We start from the raw sequence: 18,002 nt of genomic DNA on the forward strand, positions 1-18,002 counted from the left end.
TTATCCCTAACAAAAAGCATCCACGAATAATTTTTTAAAACGATTTTTATTAAAGATCAATTAGTACAAAATAGCGTGGATAAAAAACATGTTATTGCATTCTGCATATATTTCTGCAGACGTTATAATATAGATTTCCATTACCCAGTCATTTTTTTTCAACTCAATCATCAAAAGTTTTATTTTTCCGGTAGCCATACGTCAGAAGTACAATCTCCACCAGGATATCTACACAAAAATTGACAATACGATATGAAATTGTATGGTAAAGTAAAATATTCTATTTCTTAAAAGTAAAAACAGATAAAAAAAATCGACGGAAATTTAATTTATAAAATATCCAATCTTATTAAAATTAGAAAAAAACAATTTAGATTTAAAAAAATGAAAAACTTGATTACGACTTTGAAATTTACTATACAATTTGAATTCTGATTTATCTATATTTTTTTACAGAACTGAAGGAAAAGAATAAATAACAGTTTTTCTCTTTTATTGCAATAAATTATCACCTCATCTCATGCGCTAGTAGAATATCGTTTTTGGTGCCGAAATCGACGAGGAATTGATGATCGAGTTTCATGCCGCCCTTTTCAACATCAATATCAAGCTTTATCATTGTTGATCCATACCTAGAAATGAACGAAATATATTATAGATCGTTTGAGCAGATTGTGTAAAAATAAAATAGAAAGAGGATTGGAAAAAGCACTCACTTGAAGAGATCAGGATAAAACTGCTTATCCCATGGTTTAAAGATCGACGTGGTCACGTACAAACGACGTCCGTCCAAGCTTAGCTGCAACATTTGCGGCGCACCGTATAATCTCCGTCCCTTTACGTAGACGGGATTAGGCTGACTATCCAGTTCCTCGTCTTGAGTCACGCGTACTTGCGAATCGCTTAATAGCGACCCACCCAAGAAAACCTGACCAGTTAATCTTGGCTTTCTCGTGTCCGAGATGTCGTATTGTCTAACATCGCCATGTAACCAGTTGGACAAGTACAAATACTTGTCATCGAGACTCAAGAGAATGTCGGTGATCATACCTGAAAGGATGAAGGAGACTCTTTGTTAACCCGAGATTGTCAACGGACAAGGAGGCATAAATGAAGAATGTTTGTTACTAAAAGTTTCCTGTCTGCATTTTAGTTTGAAAACAAAAAAAATCATCCCTTAATACCTGACATCAGAGGCATGACCCATCCTTCAACTTTCTTTGGCAACACTTGAATCACTTTTTCAGTCTTCCACGAATTGTCCTTTGCCTTGTAAAATCGGTAAACATTTGATGTTACCGCACAGCCCACGAATCCTTCGGCTGCTAAAGGATTATGGAGAAATCTAATTTCAAGAGGTGCGATTCCGTCTTCTCCCAGATTAATGGTCTGTTTCAACTTTCGCTCGTTCCACGAATAAACGTTCAAGCTTCTGCCATAAATCTCTGCACTCAGCAAATCATGCGAGAATTGATGATTCTCTTATAAAAAATCTAGTCATAAAATTACATGCAATTGAAAACTTACTAGGATTATAAACGTCCTCTGGAATATATCCTTTTTTAAAAACTCTAGGCGCACCCCATTCGCTAGCAACGAGCGTATCGTGATACGGTTGGTACCAAAAATCATATCCAAAGTTCGCTTTAACGTTGCCTTTCGTCCATGTGTCTTTCGCCTCCAAAGTCTCCGCGTCGACGCATAAGAATTCACCCAATCCGTCACCGCTGAGCGTTCCCATGGTGGAGATTGCTATCTCGCCAGTTGGCAAACAATGCGAAGTGTGCGGCGTGGATATTCCATACTTGTGCATCTCCTTCGGTTCCAGAACCTTAAAAACAGTCTCTGTGATAAAGATATCTTACTCAAGTTTCATATCTTCGTATGACATTGCAATGTCGTAGTACATGTTATGTCAACTTACATTATGACGCATATTATATCTGTAAGATTTCTTATGGAGAATTTTTCTACAACATTCTGTGCTACATTCGTACCTTCTTAATTTTGGGCGCTCTTTCGTTGCTCGTATCGACAAAATAGACCCGGTCTGACATAAGGCAGGGTAATACCAAGGTATCGCGTTTGCGTGACGAATCATGACAGCTGCTACAGATGTTCCAGCCGGAGTGATGTAGTTCATCGCCAACCGCCAGCATTCTCAGTTTATGTATTATCTGAGGGAACAAAAATCCTCTCAAGTTTCATTTCTTTTCGTTTGTTTTGAGCTTCTATTATATTATTTTTCAAATATTCTTACCTGACAGTACGTGGGACTATCAGGATCCACATCAACTGTACAAAGGACATCGGCCTTCTCGGGATCTGTATGTATTCCAATTACGTATAGGAGTTTTTCACGCGGCCCCTCTAACATCGCCGCTTTCGGGCTTCTGTAACCCGGTCCGCAAGACTGACAACCCACTAAGGTCATTAAAAAAACGTCAATTAATACAGGTAAATTATAATAACGGTTCTAATTATTATATCATATTATTATATATAATTGAATCTAATGCTAATCCAACCATTCAAATATACAGTAATGGATTACGTTTTACATTTATAATTATAATTATTACGTAACAATTGTGACAATCATAGAGTACTAATACGCACCTCTCATCTTTTGTGCCATCCTGTAAAGGTAACGATCGACTGAGGAGACCTTGATCAGCTGTGCGTACTCATATAACTCATACAGCTCGAAGGAGAGAGGGAAAGCGAATGTTGTTGAAACATTCGACTTAGCGCTTCGACTGCTAGAAGAGATAACGTTAAAAAGCACGAATCACCATCTCACCGATTGATAAAAAAGCGAGCGATTGCTGAGGCCATCGTGTCAAATTCGGCCGATTAATAATCAGGAAGGATAACGAAAGGAAAACTAAAACTTAGCGGTGTAAAAATTGTTGAAAAAAATATAGATATTAATAAAAAAAAGATATTAATGACGTTATGCAAGAAGAGTAGGTATACCGATTACGATGAGGCATCTCGACGTGGAAAATAATGCTACGTGTATTGCCAGACAGATAAGAGACGTTTTTAATATTGGGAGATAACGTGTAAAGTGTATACGGTGTTATATATCTAGGTATAAGCGAAATATCTAACGATATCTCGTTATGGCTAAAGATGATCAATATATAATAAATTTCTTTTCAGAATTTCCTTCGCAATAAATATAATAGCCATCCAGAATGAATCTCTGACTCGAGTGTATAATTTTCGGCTTTGGTTTCTCAGTCGATCCCACCTGCAATTACCATTTAAATTACATTTATTGGAATACACAAATTACAAAGAGTTGATACGGCAATTGAAAAACATTTTAAGTCATCTTGATTTAAATCCATTGTATTAAATTATAAAAAGTTAATTCAGTTTTTTATAGAAGAGAAAAGCAATTTAGGTTTTTTACTCTTTTCATAATCTTCATCATGAATAAATGATTAATAAAATTTAAAAATTGGAGGGTATTTTTATATAAAAAAAAACACAAAGTACACACAAACAATTTATTTTCGCATCTTTTTCCAAAGTGAGTTATAAAAATAATTATGCATAAGATTTCTCTCTACAAGAGAGAAGATCACACCTCTTATGTGCACATATCAAGTAAAAATATGCTGTCCAAAATGATACGTATGATTTCTGCGACACGTTCGACATCGGTCTGTTTGATAACACGCAATTGTAAATACATTAATAAATCATTATTATATATCAATTTCTTAAAAGTATCTCGATAAGTACAGAGCATTCCAGATTTAAAAGAAATATTTCGATTCGAATTTCAGATTTTCTCTTATGATTTTTCAAATATTATCCCTAATTATTGAGTGTCTTTAGAGAGTTATATTTTTTTAAATCGATCAAAAAACCGAGAAATTTTCCAGAAATCTAGAACAATTTGTATATTTAAGCAAATTATGACGCATATTAATTTAACGAATATTAATTTGGAAAAATAATGATCCATATGCTAATTATGATAATATTTTGATATAAAATTTCATACATAATATATAGGAATTTTCATATACACTTGATTCTCAAGGCAAATTCAATCGAAATTCTATACATTCGGTAATCTCGCGAACAATTCTCGTTTCTCTGTAGATGTGCATTTATAAATAACAATTATTATTTGCGCGACAGATTGATATAACTATTCGACTGCCTTGACATTCCGCATCTCAAATGACAACTATTTTTTATGATCGCGGAATTTCTGTTAATTGGCCCCCACCTTGAACATCTAGTTTTTCACAATGTGTAATCGACTTATCTTCTAGGTTCAGAAAATAGACGGAATCTACTATCTAGAATATATGTGCTCCACTACATATATATTTTCGTAGCGGAAATACAATTCATTTACGAACAGATGATTGTCTTATCAAGTACAGAATTAATTTATTATTCCTACATACTAGATCGATGCGAAAGAGATAGAGTAATTAATTAATCAACTATAAGTTAGCGATATAAAATTGACGATACGAATGATATGAAATTGGGAAGCCTTTAATTATAATTTTATTTTCACAAAAGGAGAAAAATTATCGCGCGGTCCACGAATGTGCATTAATTCGAAATAATGAAATTCAGTGCAATTTAATTGTCCGCGCATCGATCTAATATATCTTTCACGTGCTTTTACATCCGATAAGAACTTCTCGAACCGGTTATAGACGATTGCGCGACACGGCGTACTTTAGTCGTCTTCTCTTCGCCGGACATCCGTCTATGTTTATGTTTCTCGCCGAGTAGCGCGCACACCAAGAGATTTTCACGATGGAGCGCGACCAGTTGCCGCAAACGATTCCGCGCGGTTCCCGTCTGCGTGACGATGTCATTGAGACCAACGTCCAGTCGGTCCAAACTGCCGCTGATGTTGGCGATCATGTCGAGGAGCAGACCATCCCGCTTGCGCGCTTCTAGCGTGAGCTTCCTGCTGAGTAGGAAGACCGTGAGGCCGACGATTATCAGCAGCGTTAGTCCCAGCAAATTTCTCTGCATCGACGGCACTGTCATTTCCCAAGAATACGCAGATACGCTTCTTGCACTCTCATCGCATCGACTTGCGATTTCGAGTGCGTTTCCGAAGACTCGGAAGAACAGAATCGCTGGATATGACGTTTGTTTTTTTTACTGTGTTGTCAAAGAGGAATACAAAACAGTCTTTCTATTCTTTTCCACCATTTGAATCGTTTGCTACATTAATCGAAATACGATTAATTTGAGCGAGAGATACAACAACGACCGATATAAGTGATAACCGGAAAAAAATACTATGACGCCCGTTTTTCCTCAACATCGCCAAAAACCAGGCTCTTTCTCTCTTTCTGTATCTATCTCTCTTTCCTGAGAGGCTCTCGATTTCTGTTCTTTTTCCGGCACGGGCGCCTACGTTTTTTATCTATTATTAAAGACGGGGCGCGGCTGTATTTCGACATGCCACTCGTTCCGCCGCTGCCCGCCAACCGATCAAATAACAACCAAGATCTCAGGGTTCTTCCTCCACTGCGTTAAATTTCTCTGACGATCGACAAGATTGTACTCCATCGATTTTTCGCAAACGATTAATATATATATAATGTACCACGTTCGCGTGCCGCGAATCTTCAGGTACTTTGACAAAATTGTCTAAGGCATTCGGTGCGGTAATATTTTCATAAGAGAAAAAATCGAAACCTTGTGGAATCCACTTTTCTCTATGGATCTACGCTTTTCCAGATTGCGCAGCTTCGAATGCCAATCATAAGGGTGAAAAAAAAATAATTGGCTTTCCTTGAACCGCTATAACTCCTGATACAGGGTTCTGATAGATTCTAATTAAGATAAGCGAAGATTCAGTATTGCTTGTCATCGTTCTAAAAGCGCTTCACTCTTATTCCGAATCATTGGTCTTTGTATACGCAATCAAAGTTTTTCGTTTTGTCCTCAGTTTGGCACGTAGTGAATCTTTGATACGTCGATCGCATGCTGACGCTCTTGGCGGCTGACGATCCATTACTCGGATGTCTCACATGTAATGTCACATATCGAAATGTCATCCGCTTGTAAGAATCCCGCGATCGAAGAACCGCCGCGAGAATGCCATCGCCTCTCGTACTTGTTGAACGTTGCGAGGTCGGACTGAGGACACTCGCCACTCGCGAGGACACTCGCCACTCGCGAGGACACTCGCCCCACGTGTAGGCGCGGCCGTCTCATCCCCGAGATCGCGCGGCCATCCCCGAACAACCCCGATGAGCATTTTCAGGGACGTAACTTTCCGTCTGATATCCACAGGTCTTCAATTTCAATCGCTGGACCCCATAAGACATCAAAGTATGTCTTAATGATATATATTCATATTGACATGTATTAATATCTCTTTCGCACAATTTATCTTTCTGAATACTATTTCTCTAATATCTTTTAAATTCTTTGTACACGATTGTCAAACAATGTCAACAAATCTATTACAAAATTAACAATGAGTAGATATATTTGTTTCCAACGTCAAAGCTAGTACGACAATGATTTTCGCCGGAGGAATTTTTCTCGTGACACTCGATCTTGGTTGATTTGAAGGAGAAACTAGAGAAGACACTTTCGCGATTGATGCTTCGCAACAGGCGCTGGAAACGGTACTGGGAGATCGAAAACAACCGCGATCCGACATGTACCGAAATAGTTGGCGCATGCGTCTATTAATCAATAAAGGACATTCCTTTGTCGCAACCGGCTGTCAGCTGTCAGATGACTCGGAAACGTTGTCGATGACCTCGAGATATTTCGAGAGATTGTTGCACAGTCTTCTACGGTCTTAATCAAATCGATCTTACCCAACTCAATTGTCATCGATTAAAGCGATTGTAAACGGCAACCGCGATCACTTGGTTTTCTCCGGCGCGACGTCGAGTGACGGTGACACTTCTTTCAATGAAACCTCGGCGTACTTTCGTGGAGGGAGAAACCTGCGAAAAGAGCGTAATGAGAGAGTTGCATTACGAGAGACCGCAAAAAAAAATGTCGATAAGTCCAAAAGTACTTTATATAGCTCATAATGATTGCGCATGATTATCGTTATCTCAGGTATATACAATCCATCCGGTGGTCGTCGTCGCACCTTTGGCAACAACAACCAAAATTCAATGATCGCTCGTATGTCACTCGCCTAACGAATGAGGTATTTTTTTTTCTTTTTTTTTATCAATGGAATTCTAATTTGGTTTATAGAAACCTGGATACACATACTTAAAAAAAAGCGCTAATATAATATATATTATAAACGTTAAAGGATAAAGTAAATTCCGTAATGAATTTATTAATGAATTTGAATAAACTTTACGTTTAAGAAATTTATCTTAATTATACTTTAAGAGTACAGGCATGCTCTCTAAAATACACAAAGTTTAATATGTTACGTTTAATAAAACTCAATGGAACAGGTAAAAATAAGAGAAAGAAAATAAGAAACGCATATAAATTACATACATAAAAATGATTGATAAATCTTGAAACTTTTTGTCACGTACCGTCTCATAATCGGCGTAATATGGTCAGGATCCACGCTCTCCAAATCCACGCCGAATACGTAGCTCGCGATAATTCCGACAACGATGACAATCGCCGCTCCTATAATGCTATAATGCATAAAGGATATTTGAAATAGTATCATTGGTTTTTCGTCGGGCTCCATCCAAGGCGTCGGTATCGCGGTCGTAAGAGTCTCGTTCAATGGGTACGGGCAGCCGTCCATCGACGTGGGCAGCGAATCGTATTTAATCCTACCGTGCATAATGTGCCATTGAGTACCTCCCACCAACCAAAGCATACTTATTAATCCGGCACAACCGCCAAATAGTACGCCTTTTGTGTTCGCCCAGGGTACCAACATTCCTAATACGAAAAGACCCAGCAAAGGTCCATCGGTTATGCCACGCGTACTCAAGGCTATCTGAAAGACCGGACCTAACCGCTCGACCAGGAATACCAAGCCGACTGAAATCGTGCCGATTATCAAAACAATGACCTGAAAAAAATCAATCAAACAATTACTTAAATTACCGAGAAAATGTCATGTGTTTCGTACCTTCATAATGTTAGCAGCCGTAGCTTCCTTTTTGGAGCCCTCCAGGATGCACGGACTTATAAAATCTTCATAAATGGTACCGGAAACGGTGTTCAAACTGGCACTCATAGTTGCAAGCGCGGCACTCACCAGGCCTGCTAAGAATAATCCCGGAAGTCCCGGCAGATGCCCAGCGACGTCCATTACGTAGTACGGTAAGCTCTGATCGGTGCGGCTTATTGCCTGTGAACGATAAGTTTTTTCATGATTGAAAGATATAATTATAACATAATAAAAAAAATTATACAATGATTACTCTATCTTTCCTTCAAATATTACAATAATTTCTTAAAATGTACGATTTGAGAATATCTTTTACTTGTACCTTGGTCAGAAAAGGATCGCAATCGTGATATTTGGCAAACATAATTAATCCAGTGAATATGCAAATCAGTTTGACTATGATCATTCCTATCGCAGTAATCACGGTGCCACTATAAATGTAATAAAAAAACACGCGATTAAAACCATTAATCCGAAATTTTTATGAGATTTTCAGACAATTCTTATTAATTTACAATCGCAGAAAGATAGCGCAGAATAGCAGATATGAAATTAGTTGGTGGAATTTTTATGGCAGATTACATAGTTTATAATGATCTTACTGAACTTACTGTTTGGCGTCGATTTCTCGGGGAACCGATAAAAATCGCTGTACCACGCCTGGATGAATAGCGAGATGCCCGAGCCATGTTGCCGTCATACCCACAATCATGCCCCAGAAAGTGTTTCTCGCAAATGGACTCGGATCCATGCTATAATAAAAATGTGCAATATATCATATAAAATATACTGGACAATGAAATGAAAAAAAAAAGTTTATCTTTGTGCTTTGTTTTACTTGAAGAAGATAAGACGACCGCCTTCGTTGGAAATTCTCCACACTTCTTCTACGCTGCCAACCGACATTATTCCCAGCACGAGAACCGCAAAAAGACCTCCGACAGTCACGGAAAACTGTATAGTGTCCGTCCATACCACCGCTTTTAGACCACCCTGTACATGACAACGAAAAGAATTACAAAATTGAGATAATCTAAAATTCTATATAAAGTTTCAGATTATATAAATTTTAAAAGAATTTAAAATTCACTTTCAAACTTTATGTTCTTGTGTAGTTCTTGTATTATGTTAATACTTTATTAATACTTAAGGATGACAAATCTCTTTTTAAATTAAACAATATGAATACTAGATTTGTTTCTACTTACAATGCTGGTATAAATGATGCACACGATGCAAATCACAGGCGTTAACACGTGAATACTGAGATTGGTGACTTGTGCGAAAGCGATTGCGGGCACGTAGATGACAATTGGCACATACATCAAGAGCGAAATGGTAAACAGCACCGAGGAGAGAAGTCTGACCTTCCTGGAGAACCGAACTTCCAAATATTCGAAGGTGCTGGTTAGCTGTAGTTTGTAAAACACTGGCAGGAAAATGTAGGAAGTGATGATGGCGGTAATGGTCGCCGTAATTATGCACACGGCGTACTGAGTTCCGTGATGAAGAACTTCCGCAGGTATACCCAGCAAGGAAATTCCTGAGATGTGGCTAAACAGTTAGAAATCCACGTGTAATTAGTATATACAGAAAAATACAAGATAAAAATTTATTAATCATTATTTCCCACCCAATAACTATACATAATAATAAAGAGTCACTGACCTAGCGATAATGCTCATCGCGACAGGAAAGCATCCCATGCGTTTACCGCCCAGAAGATATTCCGTTGTACTATCCTGCTTGCTGAAGAAGCCAAAATACACGCCGATGAGGACGCTGACGACCAGTAACAGGCTGAAGAGTGCATAATCTAGCCATCCAAACACAAAGTTATCCAAGGTCTGTATTTGATTGAACTGCAGACCAGGAGTGGTAAAAGGATTCTCCATTGCTTTTCGAATAAATCAATAATTTTTCTTAGAAAAATGACTACTGAGGATAGAGAGTGCGATCCGCGATACATATAATGTTTGGAGCTCTTCTCATCTTATATGTCTTTTATCTAACTAGTATGATCTGGCGTAAGAATAAAAAAACAGGATGTAATCTGAGGTTGCTGACTTGCAATATGACGACATATTAAGTATATCTTACTGTGAGAGAATAATTTACGATCGGCGCCCTGATAAAGCGTGTGGAATCTGATGACGGAAAGCGGTATCTTGATGATGAATAAGAATGGTATCAACGGGAAATATGACGAGAATTCAGAGTTCACAACAACAAGTTTATATTAAACGAGACTGAAAAAAAAAGGAATCGATATGAAGGATCGGAATATTGATGATTTTAATAGCTTATTGTATGATTTGTCGACTATACAAACTTAAAAAAATAAAATAAAATAATACTTGTAAAATTTATTAAATTACATTTATATAATTGCACAGATATGTACATCAATTGTAATAACAACAGGAATATGCAACTTTTAAGCTTATATATAATGATTGATTGCTTTTGTCTATCAAATATAATATTTAGCTACTCCTTCTAATTTTATATATTTTCATACAAGATATAGCTAAAAAATACGGGCATTAATTATTCGACTTTCGACTCTATTTACATATTTACAAGCTTATAATTCTATGGAATTTTTCAAAAAAAAGGCAAAGAAAGATTTGGAATGTTTAAACGCCGTAATATTAAATCAAACCTGCTCTTGCAGCCACGTACTTGAGGTTTCTCCGGTAAAGATAACAATTCGGATACCCGATATCACCGTACAAGGTAATACATGTAGCACAGCAAGATCTGTGCTAACAAGAACCAAGGAGAGATTTGGCTAGCCGAAGAGAATAAACCAATGTACAAGATTTTTTGAAGATACGTTCGCAGAGGCGGATTGTAGGGTGAAAGTTGCGCGCATCGCCTTAGAGGTGCATCCCACAAGTTGCTATCTCGCGAACTCAACAGCAAAATGTACTGGCCATGCCAGTTGACGCTCAGCTTGGCCCGTAATTTCAAGATCGAGGGTGTCTCCACGGTGCGAGGAACGCAATTTCTTGGTGAGGTCTGCGTCGAATCAAACCGATCACCTTTATCACAATAAATGGATACTCTAGGAATCAGAGCTTCCTTGATAATATGCAGATTCAGTTCCGTAGTGCCGGTAAGAGTTTTCGAAAAGAAAGGCTTTCTGGTAGTGCTTTCATATGTCTGATGACCTCGCAGCATCGCCGCAAATCTCGATCGATCTGTCGAGGATGGCGCGTCGTATACAAATTGATAAACGTTATCACTTACCGATCTTCCCTGTCTTTGTAATTTCTTGTTTTTAGATTTCTTGTTTTTCGACGGTTTACTCTTATTATATAAACTATTTTTATAAAGCTTTGCGCTACGGATAATCCTAGCATTGGTAACACTTCTTTTGAAAATGAATTTTCTAGTGGCATTAGAAAAGTAATCGGAAAAAATGTCTTCGTCGACTTGTTCGTCATATTGCCTTTCAGCTCGCCGGATGTAACTTCCTATCCTACGTATCCCGTACAAAAATGTGGAACAGTATGGATCGTCGTAATAATCCCATTGACCAATCCACAATTCATCTCCTGAGTATATTTGAAATTTCCGTATGGACCAGAGGCCGCCTGTAGTGCTCTCGCAGCTTTCGCTGTGCCAAATGCCTCCGATCATTGCAGGTAGAGCTGCAGTTTGATGAAGAAGAGGCGGATTCGTCTCAGTACTGTGAAATACGCTGCTGCATATCGGACAATTCTTCATCTGCAATATTAATAATGATCTTGTATAATTTTGTTATGTCTCATATTATATAAAATTAAATGCATGAATACAATATGTAACAATTACGCGTATCGATTATCGTGAGAATTTTTTATTTTCTCATTACTGATTGTGTTTTAATGCAACAAAAATTGTATTTAAAATGAATTGTCTACAGACGATAAACTCAGAGAAATCTCAACATACCGAATCTTGGCGGTTCAGTGGAGTGGATTGTAACGAAGTTGGTTTGTAATTCCGGCGAAAGTGCGTATTGGAAGGTGGGTTGGCTAATAAAAGTTGAAAATTTGAAGACTTATAGAAGTGAGTGTCGTTGGATGAATCACGTTTTAATGAGGGCTTGTTAAGCACTCTTAACAGTTTCAATTCGGCGAATTCGATCCCGAAGAGCTCCAAACAATTCATACCGAGTTGCTTGTTTATAGCTTGCAAAGAATTGTAAGTAGGACTTTGCCATATTAACGACATCGTCGAGTGTGGTCGTGGCTGTTCATAAATTAGCGCGGGAGTATAGAGTCGCCACTTCGGCTGGGGACCGCAAGTCAGATTCAGTTTTTGTCCGAACTTCTGAGTGACCTGCAAAATGAATTTTTCAATTACAAAACGTTGATTTTATTCTTTCTTCACGTTTCTTAATATTTCTATTTAAACATTTTATATACCTACTCATATATATATATATATATATATATATATATATATACTAAATAGATTAAATAAATTTTTTTAAATTCGATTTTTAGCAATTAATTTTCTATTCGACAATTTTACTTTTTTTTGTAAAGTTTATTGACTACGTTTTTCTACTACATTAATTGTAAGTACCTCTGGAGTCAAAGGTATAATATTAACAGCGTCTACGTGAAATCTCGTCTCGGTAGCACCTAGAACGACCATGGATGGTTTCAGTAACTTTAGGAAACCCCGAATTATGACAGTATGTGTCGGTATGCTGCACGACTCTTCGGCGTAATGGTAACGCAGTAGGAGAAACGTGCCGTTCTTGAAAAAAGTATATTTCCTAAGTACGTACTGTGGGCCGGCTCGCATTTCACATCTATTATAAAAAAAAAAAATTATGTTGCAAATTTTGTTTGAAATACAAGCTATTAATAATTAACATAATTTATAAAAAAAAAGAGTACAATTACCCTTGAGACAGCCATGTGTAATGTAATCTGGTAGAACTATCATCCACGATCGTCGCACCATTTTCTTTCTCAATCTCTTTAATGGCCTCTTCGCATTGCTTATATACATTTATGTCTGGATCTTCACTCACAACTAGGTTTATCCTAGCTAGAAAAAAAACAAACAGTGCCATTTATTTAATGCAATAATTGCGGAAGGAAGTCAATAAAAAAATATTTCCTTCGGTGCGAAACGAATGACTGTAGAATAGAAATAAATAGAGACAAATTTTTTATCTTTATACACGACATGGTCATCAGATAACAAGAGGACCACCTGCTGCGAGTTAGCCTAACAAGATTTAAGAGTCGAAGGTTAAAAGCGGCAAAAGATGAATGTGTTCGATCATATTAAATTATGCTCGGTTCGATAATATATATCCATCAATAAAGGTTGAGCATTTGGGTCTGCTACCTGAACCGAACAAGTTTTTCACCAAAATGACAGGCTATCTTTGTTCCGCGACGACCTTTCGTGAGACCTTTCCGAGTTTGACAATTCTAAAGTTCCTGCTGCGAATAGCAAAGCCATGTCGCACGCGACAAAGATTTATTAGACAGTTCCGTAATAAAAATATATACAAATGTAGCCATAATTCACGTTACAAATATATATATATATATATATATATATATATATATATATAAAACATATAAATGTTATTAAATGAAATTATGTAATTTAAATTATTAAATTACACGTGTATAACGTAATTACGTTTTATAACGTAATAATAACGTAACATAATTATTATACTTGTTCAGCGATAAGTGAAATCATATTTTATCTTGACATATTTTTTATTTATGATTACAACGTCATAGAGTAACAATGTCAAACAAAAGGTTGTCGGAAATCATATCTTGGTCTTGATGAATGAAAATTTATTTAGCATATCACGAAACCTTATCCTAACCGATAGAAAGAGAAAATAGACACACGCACGATAGTGAGTTTGCGCAGATTACGTAATTTATTAACAAGGCAAGAGAAAACCAGTTTACGTCAGCTTCGTGCGAAGAAAATACTATGTGTCGAATTAACTCTTCGATTCAACTTTAACAATACATAACTGACAAATTACCTTTCAAAATTTTTAAGCTAATCACAACTCACTTTATCTTTTTCTTTTTGTAATTTTTGAAATTTAAAACAAAACATTATTATCTCAACAAATAATATTATCTCTTTCTTTTTATAATTTTTGAAATTTAATACAAAGAATAGAGAAAAAATACATCTTTTACAATAATAGAAATTGGTCGAAAAATTCTTTTGTTTAACGTTTGACATCTACAGTTTTTAGCAATGGCTTTTCACAACGTCGATTAACTTCGACCTTGGTTTAAACTATATCTTTCTCACAGATTATTACGTTCCTTTTTCTGATCCTTCTAAGGACGGAAATCCATAAGAAGATAAAGAAAAACAAATTCACTGGAGATAACTGGAATTAGAAAACAGGCTTCCTTCATACAAGTTCTGAAAAAGGGATGAAGATTTAGTTTAAATCGATTAAAGTTTTTTAAATTGATATTAAACTAATAAAAAATTGGCTTTTAGACTAATAAACAAGGAAAACGAAAAAATTATTTAATTAACTATTTGATACATGTTAATGAAATTCAAGTTTGTTCTAATACGCTCAACGTTGAAGACTCAACCGACGCATAATAACAATGCGAAATGCCATCGCGTGCCGATCGAAGAGATGCAGCTTGCAATAGTAAATTGCTAATTGTAAGAAGAAATCAAAAGCGAGGGGAAATAACTCTGTGGGATACTCTCACACGACTATTTAATATTCGATTGGCGCGCGACGTCTCGCCGCGTTTGCCGCTCCTCTTTCATTGTGGTATTATTGTTGCCATTGATATTCTAGCTGTGTGCTGTTGGAACTTTGACAGCGAATTGGTAATGCAATGACAGACGCGCTGGCGACGACAACCACCGCGAGGCAACTTTACATGGGCTTTCAAAACCGTTCTAAAATTTTCAAAAATTAAATTTTTTATATGGAAAGAAATTACGTCAAAGTATCTCGATATTGTTTAAAAAAAAATTACTTTGAAATTGTCTGCTATATTTCATTTTCAATTTTATTTGGTAAACACAAATTAATCTTACTATATTTGCGTCAATTAATTTAGATTCACATTATTATTATAGATTAGCAACGAAAGAAAATCTTCTCTTAAACATAAATAAACTATTTTGTATCATGACTTTTATCTGCTGACTCTAAAGGATAAAATAATTGAAAAATCTTTTTTCTCAAAGGTGAAACGATTTTTAGAATTTGTTTCATATTACATCTGTTACGACGTTACGTCGTTGGTGGTGTCTCGCGTCCTCATCAACGGCGCACACGTGTGCCTCGTGTGCTCCTATCTCCGTGCACATGTGCAACTTCCTCTTTTCTAAATACTTGAATGTGTCGCGTTCTCTTGCGCCCTAATATATTCTTTGATATATATATATATATACATGTATATAAAAACTATCGCGAGACATTAGAAACTCTTTAAAATATTGTGTTTCAAACACTATATATCGCGAAAATTCTAATATCACAAAGATTCATTGAAGTAATTTTTCATGCTTTCTCTTTCTCTCTATTCCTTTTCCTTAAATTACATTTATATACACAATATATCTCACATGCACAGATACTTACTCATCAATAGAATAGCAACGACGACGATAAATACCGTTGAAATACTCATTTCGCACGTTACTTGTCTTGTAATATCAATTATTGATAAGAACACTTATATGCTTGCGTGTTTTTACAACCGTATAACTCCGCTTCCTCAGGTATATTCCAAGCCGAAGGATGACAATCCGTCTTCGCGTTACAACCGACACGTTTCCTCCGGAACACTCAGCTTCTTGGACGACCTACCCCAAAGCTATATAGTCTCATCCCCACTCTGGCGACTCGATCCAACCACAAGTATCTTCTCGATCGTATCCAGCTAGGTTCCAGCAGAAACCTGAGGGGGAGAAAAGACGAAACACATTCTCATTCTCCCCCCTGTGCTCTGAGAATCGGAGCTCGAACCCCGCTGCGAGGGTTCAAGCGCTGCGTAGAGATTTATATAATGTCCCGACTTGGTGGCATAGTGCCCCACTGAGTCCTCTGCTTGAGATATTCTTCTCCCGGTCCCGGTCCTTCTCGCTAGGATAAGAAACTCTGCTCTTCCTCTTTCTCAAAGATAAACATCCGTACGTATCAACCCATACATTGGCGTGCGCCAGGAAACTTCGACGGCAGGTTGTCTCAGGCTGAAAAAATATGCGATGAAAAAGAGATATTGTTCTCGCGTGCAACGATGTAATCACATATCTCAAAAGCAGGGAGACTCATAATCGTAGATTAATCCTCGATTAATGAAAAGTTATATATACAGTACATATCACAGCTGAATCACAAAGCTATAGTCTCTTTTATTTTCTTTACAGGAACATCAATTGTCCTTTTTTATAAGAAGTCAATCTTGTCTTTTTGTCTGTTCTTTTCATGATATAAATATTAAAGTAAAAAATACGAAAAAAGAGACAATTTCATAATATAATCTTACCTGTTGACATTGATGAAATAAGAAAAATTCTCTAGATACTCTTGTTCGTTTGGTACATAAAATATTGTCGGCAGAAATATTTAAAGCACGCGTGCTGGAACATACGTCGGAAAATTTCCGATCGAAAGGACACACGCATACATACATAAAAACGGCGGGATCTTTTCTGCGCACCTCAATGCGTTATTACGTCGTTCCCGCTGAAATCGGCTGAACCAAAGTGAATCCAGGGGAGGGCGGAACGTATCGCGATTAGCCTCCGTCCGACAATCCGGACGCATCTTTATATATATATACGTGCCCTAAAAGAGACGTTATACGTTTTAAGAGTGATCCGGCTGCACAATATGAATGAGAGAAGGGAGAAAAGGGGGATAAAGGTACCTTGCTCTCTCTTTCTCTCTCTCTCCCCCTCTTTCTCATGTTTGCCCGATGACTTTTCCGATTTCGATTTCTTTTGCGACCATGAATCAGGGATCGTCGACACAATTGAGACATTTTGCGTGAACGGGGCGGGAAACCGGTGGTGGGTGGTCGGAACATCTGCGGGAACTTGCATCTGCCTTCTAAAACGAATTGTCGACGCCTAAAATCATTCGATGAAACATCATTGTTAGCGTTTCAGATCTATTTCTTTTTCAACTATATTTTCAATATTTTTTTTTTTCTCTCCACGCAATAAGACTTATATATACATTCATTAGCGGATCCTGACGTCAATAAAGTAGGGGAGGAGGGGGATGGTTTGACAAAAATATTTGATTTAACTCTTACTCTGTATTGTTATTTTTGACACCTTCTAACTGTACAGGTATGTCAGCGTATTTTCAATAAGTTTATTAATATGTAAAAGTGTTTTAAAAAATCTGAAAAAATCTATATACCTTCTTTAAACATACTAAATAAATACTAAAATAATAAATTAGAAAAATAATTTACTTAAATATATTATTATATGATTATATTTGTTTTCGAGAAATTGACATGTTAGAAAAATCACAGACAAAAATGATTCATCAGTATACGGAATAAGGGTTAATATCGATATGCTTTATTTTCACGGTCCGATCGTTTCTTATAAAAATTTATTTTTTCCCTTTCGAGGGGAGGAGGGGAGGTTAACCCCAACCCCCCCAGAATTCGCCAGTATATACTTTCATATAAATATATATATATATATATATATACCTGATTTTAAATGCAGAACACGTGTGCATTTTGCAATTTCTGCAGGTGAAGAAAATGCTTATTCTTCTTCCCTTTCTCTTTTCTAGCTAAATCGAAAAGTACACTGATTTACACAACAAAAGATAAGGAAAGACAATCGCTCTCATCTT

General features: G+C 36.8%; 3 protein-coding genes across 5 annotated transcripts; all 3 read right to left on the minus strand.

Annotated features, from left to right (window-relative positions):
• Positions 1–27: 27 nt before the first annotated feature.
• Positions 28–2,837, minus strand: LOC140672762 (methanethiol oxidase). Its single transcript, XM_072905147.1, has 8 exons — positions 2,620–2,837; positions 2,261–2,424; positions 1,998–2,177; positions 1,528–1,831; positions 1,185–1,445; positions 717–1,050; positions 513–632; positions 28–228 (listed from the first exon to the last, which is right to left on the minus strand). The coding sequence occupies exons 1-8, from the start codon at positions 2,636–2,638 to the stop codon at positions 180–182; spliced, it is 1,431 nt and encodes a 476-aa protein (XP_072761248.1). The 5' UTR covers positions 2,639–2,837; the 3' UTR covers positions 28–179.
• A 2,210-nt stretch (positions 2,838–5,047) lies between these two features.
• On the minus strand, positions 5,048–10,445 carry LOC140672761 (sodium-coupled monocarboxylate transporter 1-like). The gene is made up of 8 exons (XM_072905146.1): positions 9,803–10,445; positions 9,343–9,688; positions 8,973–9,127; positions 8,746–8,886; positions 8,457–8,565; positions 8,093–8,314; positions 7,536–8,032; positions 5,048–6,974 (listed from the first exon to the last, which is right to left on the minus strand). Exons 1-8 carry the CDS (start codon positions 10,027–10,029, stop codon positions 6,890–6,892), a joined length of 1,782 nt encoding a protein of 593 aa, XP_072761247.1. The 5' UTR covers positions 10,030–10,445; the 3' UTR covers positions 5,048–6,889.
• Positions 10,446–10,588: 143 nt separating this feature from the next.
• Positions 10,589–17,976, minus strand: LOC140672760 (uncharacterized). 3 transcript variants are annotated; one of them, XM_072905145.1, is made up of 8 exons: positions 17,854–17,976; positions 17,050–17,251; positions 16,666–16,967; positions 15,759–16,369; positions 13,042–13,185; positions 12,716–12,947; positions 12,077–12,466; positions 10,589–11,869 (listed from the first exon to the last, which is right to left on the minus strand). In XM_072905145.1, the coding sequence occupies exons 6-8, from the start codon at positions 12,938–12,940 to the stop codon at positions 10,862–10,864; spliced, it is 1,623 nt and encodes a 540-aa protein (XP_072761246.1). In that variant the 5' UTR covers positions 12,941–12,947; positions 13,042–13,185; positions 15,759–16,369; positions 16,666–16,967; positions 17,050–17,251; positions 17,854–17,976; the 3' UTR covers positions 10,589–10,861. The 3 variants fall into 3 exon arrangements, with proteins under 3 accessions (XP_072761246.1, XP_072761244.1, XP_072761245.1); XM_072905143.1 differs by having other exon boundaries at positions 13,042–13,189; XM_072905144.1 differs by lacking the exons at positions 17,050–17,251; positions 17,854–17,976 and having other exon boundaries at positions 13,042–13,189; positions 16,666–16,978.
• Between the last annotated feature and the right edge of the window lie 26 nt (positions 17,977–18,002).

The sequence above is a fragment of the Anoplolepis gracilipes genome, chromosome 13, assembly GCF_047496725.1.
Source record: "Anoplolepis gracilipes chromosome 13, ASM4749672v1, whole genome shotgun sequence".
Classification (NCBI taxonomy): Eukaryota; Metazoa; Arthropoda; class Insecta; order Hymenoptera; family Formicidae; genus Anoplolepis; species Anoplolepis gracilipes.

What these genes read in the sequence shown, in the direction of transcription:
- LOC140672762 (XM_072905147.1), bottom strand. An exon ending in AGAGGACGTTTATAATCCTA is followed by an intron (nt 1,446 to 1,527) that starts GTAAGTTTTCAA and finishes TGCTGAGTGCAG; the next exon opens with AGATTTATGGCAGAAGCTTG. An exon ending in TTTTATCCTGATCTCTTCAA is followed by an intron (nt 633 to 716) that starts GTGAGTGCTTTT and finishes GTTCATTTCTAG; the next exon opens with GTATGGATCAACAATGATAA.
- LOC140672761 (XM_072905146.1), bottom strand. Translation starts at nt 10,029, where the DNA reads ATGGAGAATCCTTTTACCACTCCTGGTCTGCAGTTCAATCAAATACAG. An exon ending in GCGATGAGCATTATCGCTAG is followed by an intron (nt 9,689 to 9,802) that starts GTCAGTGACTCT and finishes CTAACTGTTTAG; the next exon opens with CCACATCTCAGGAATTTCCT. An exon ending in GCGATCCTTTTCTGACCAAG is followed by an intron (nt 8,315 to 8,456) that starts GTACAAGTAAAA and finishes TATCGTTCACAG; the next exon opens with GCAATAAGCCGCACCGATCA.
- LOC140672760 (XM_072905143.1), bottom strand. Translation starts at nt 15,807, where the DNA reads ATGAGTATTTCAACGGTATTTATCGTCGTCGTTGCTATTCTATTGATG. An exon ending in TTATACCTTTGACTCCAGAG is followed by an intron (nt 12,467 to 12,715) that starts GTACTTACAATT and finishes TTCATTTTGCAG; the next exon opens with GTCACTCAGAAGTTCGGACA. An exon ending in CACTGAACCGCCAAGATTCG is followed by an intron (nt 11,870 to 12,076) that starts GTATGTTGAGAT and finishes TTAATATTGCAG; the next exon opens with ATGAAGAATTGTCCGATATG.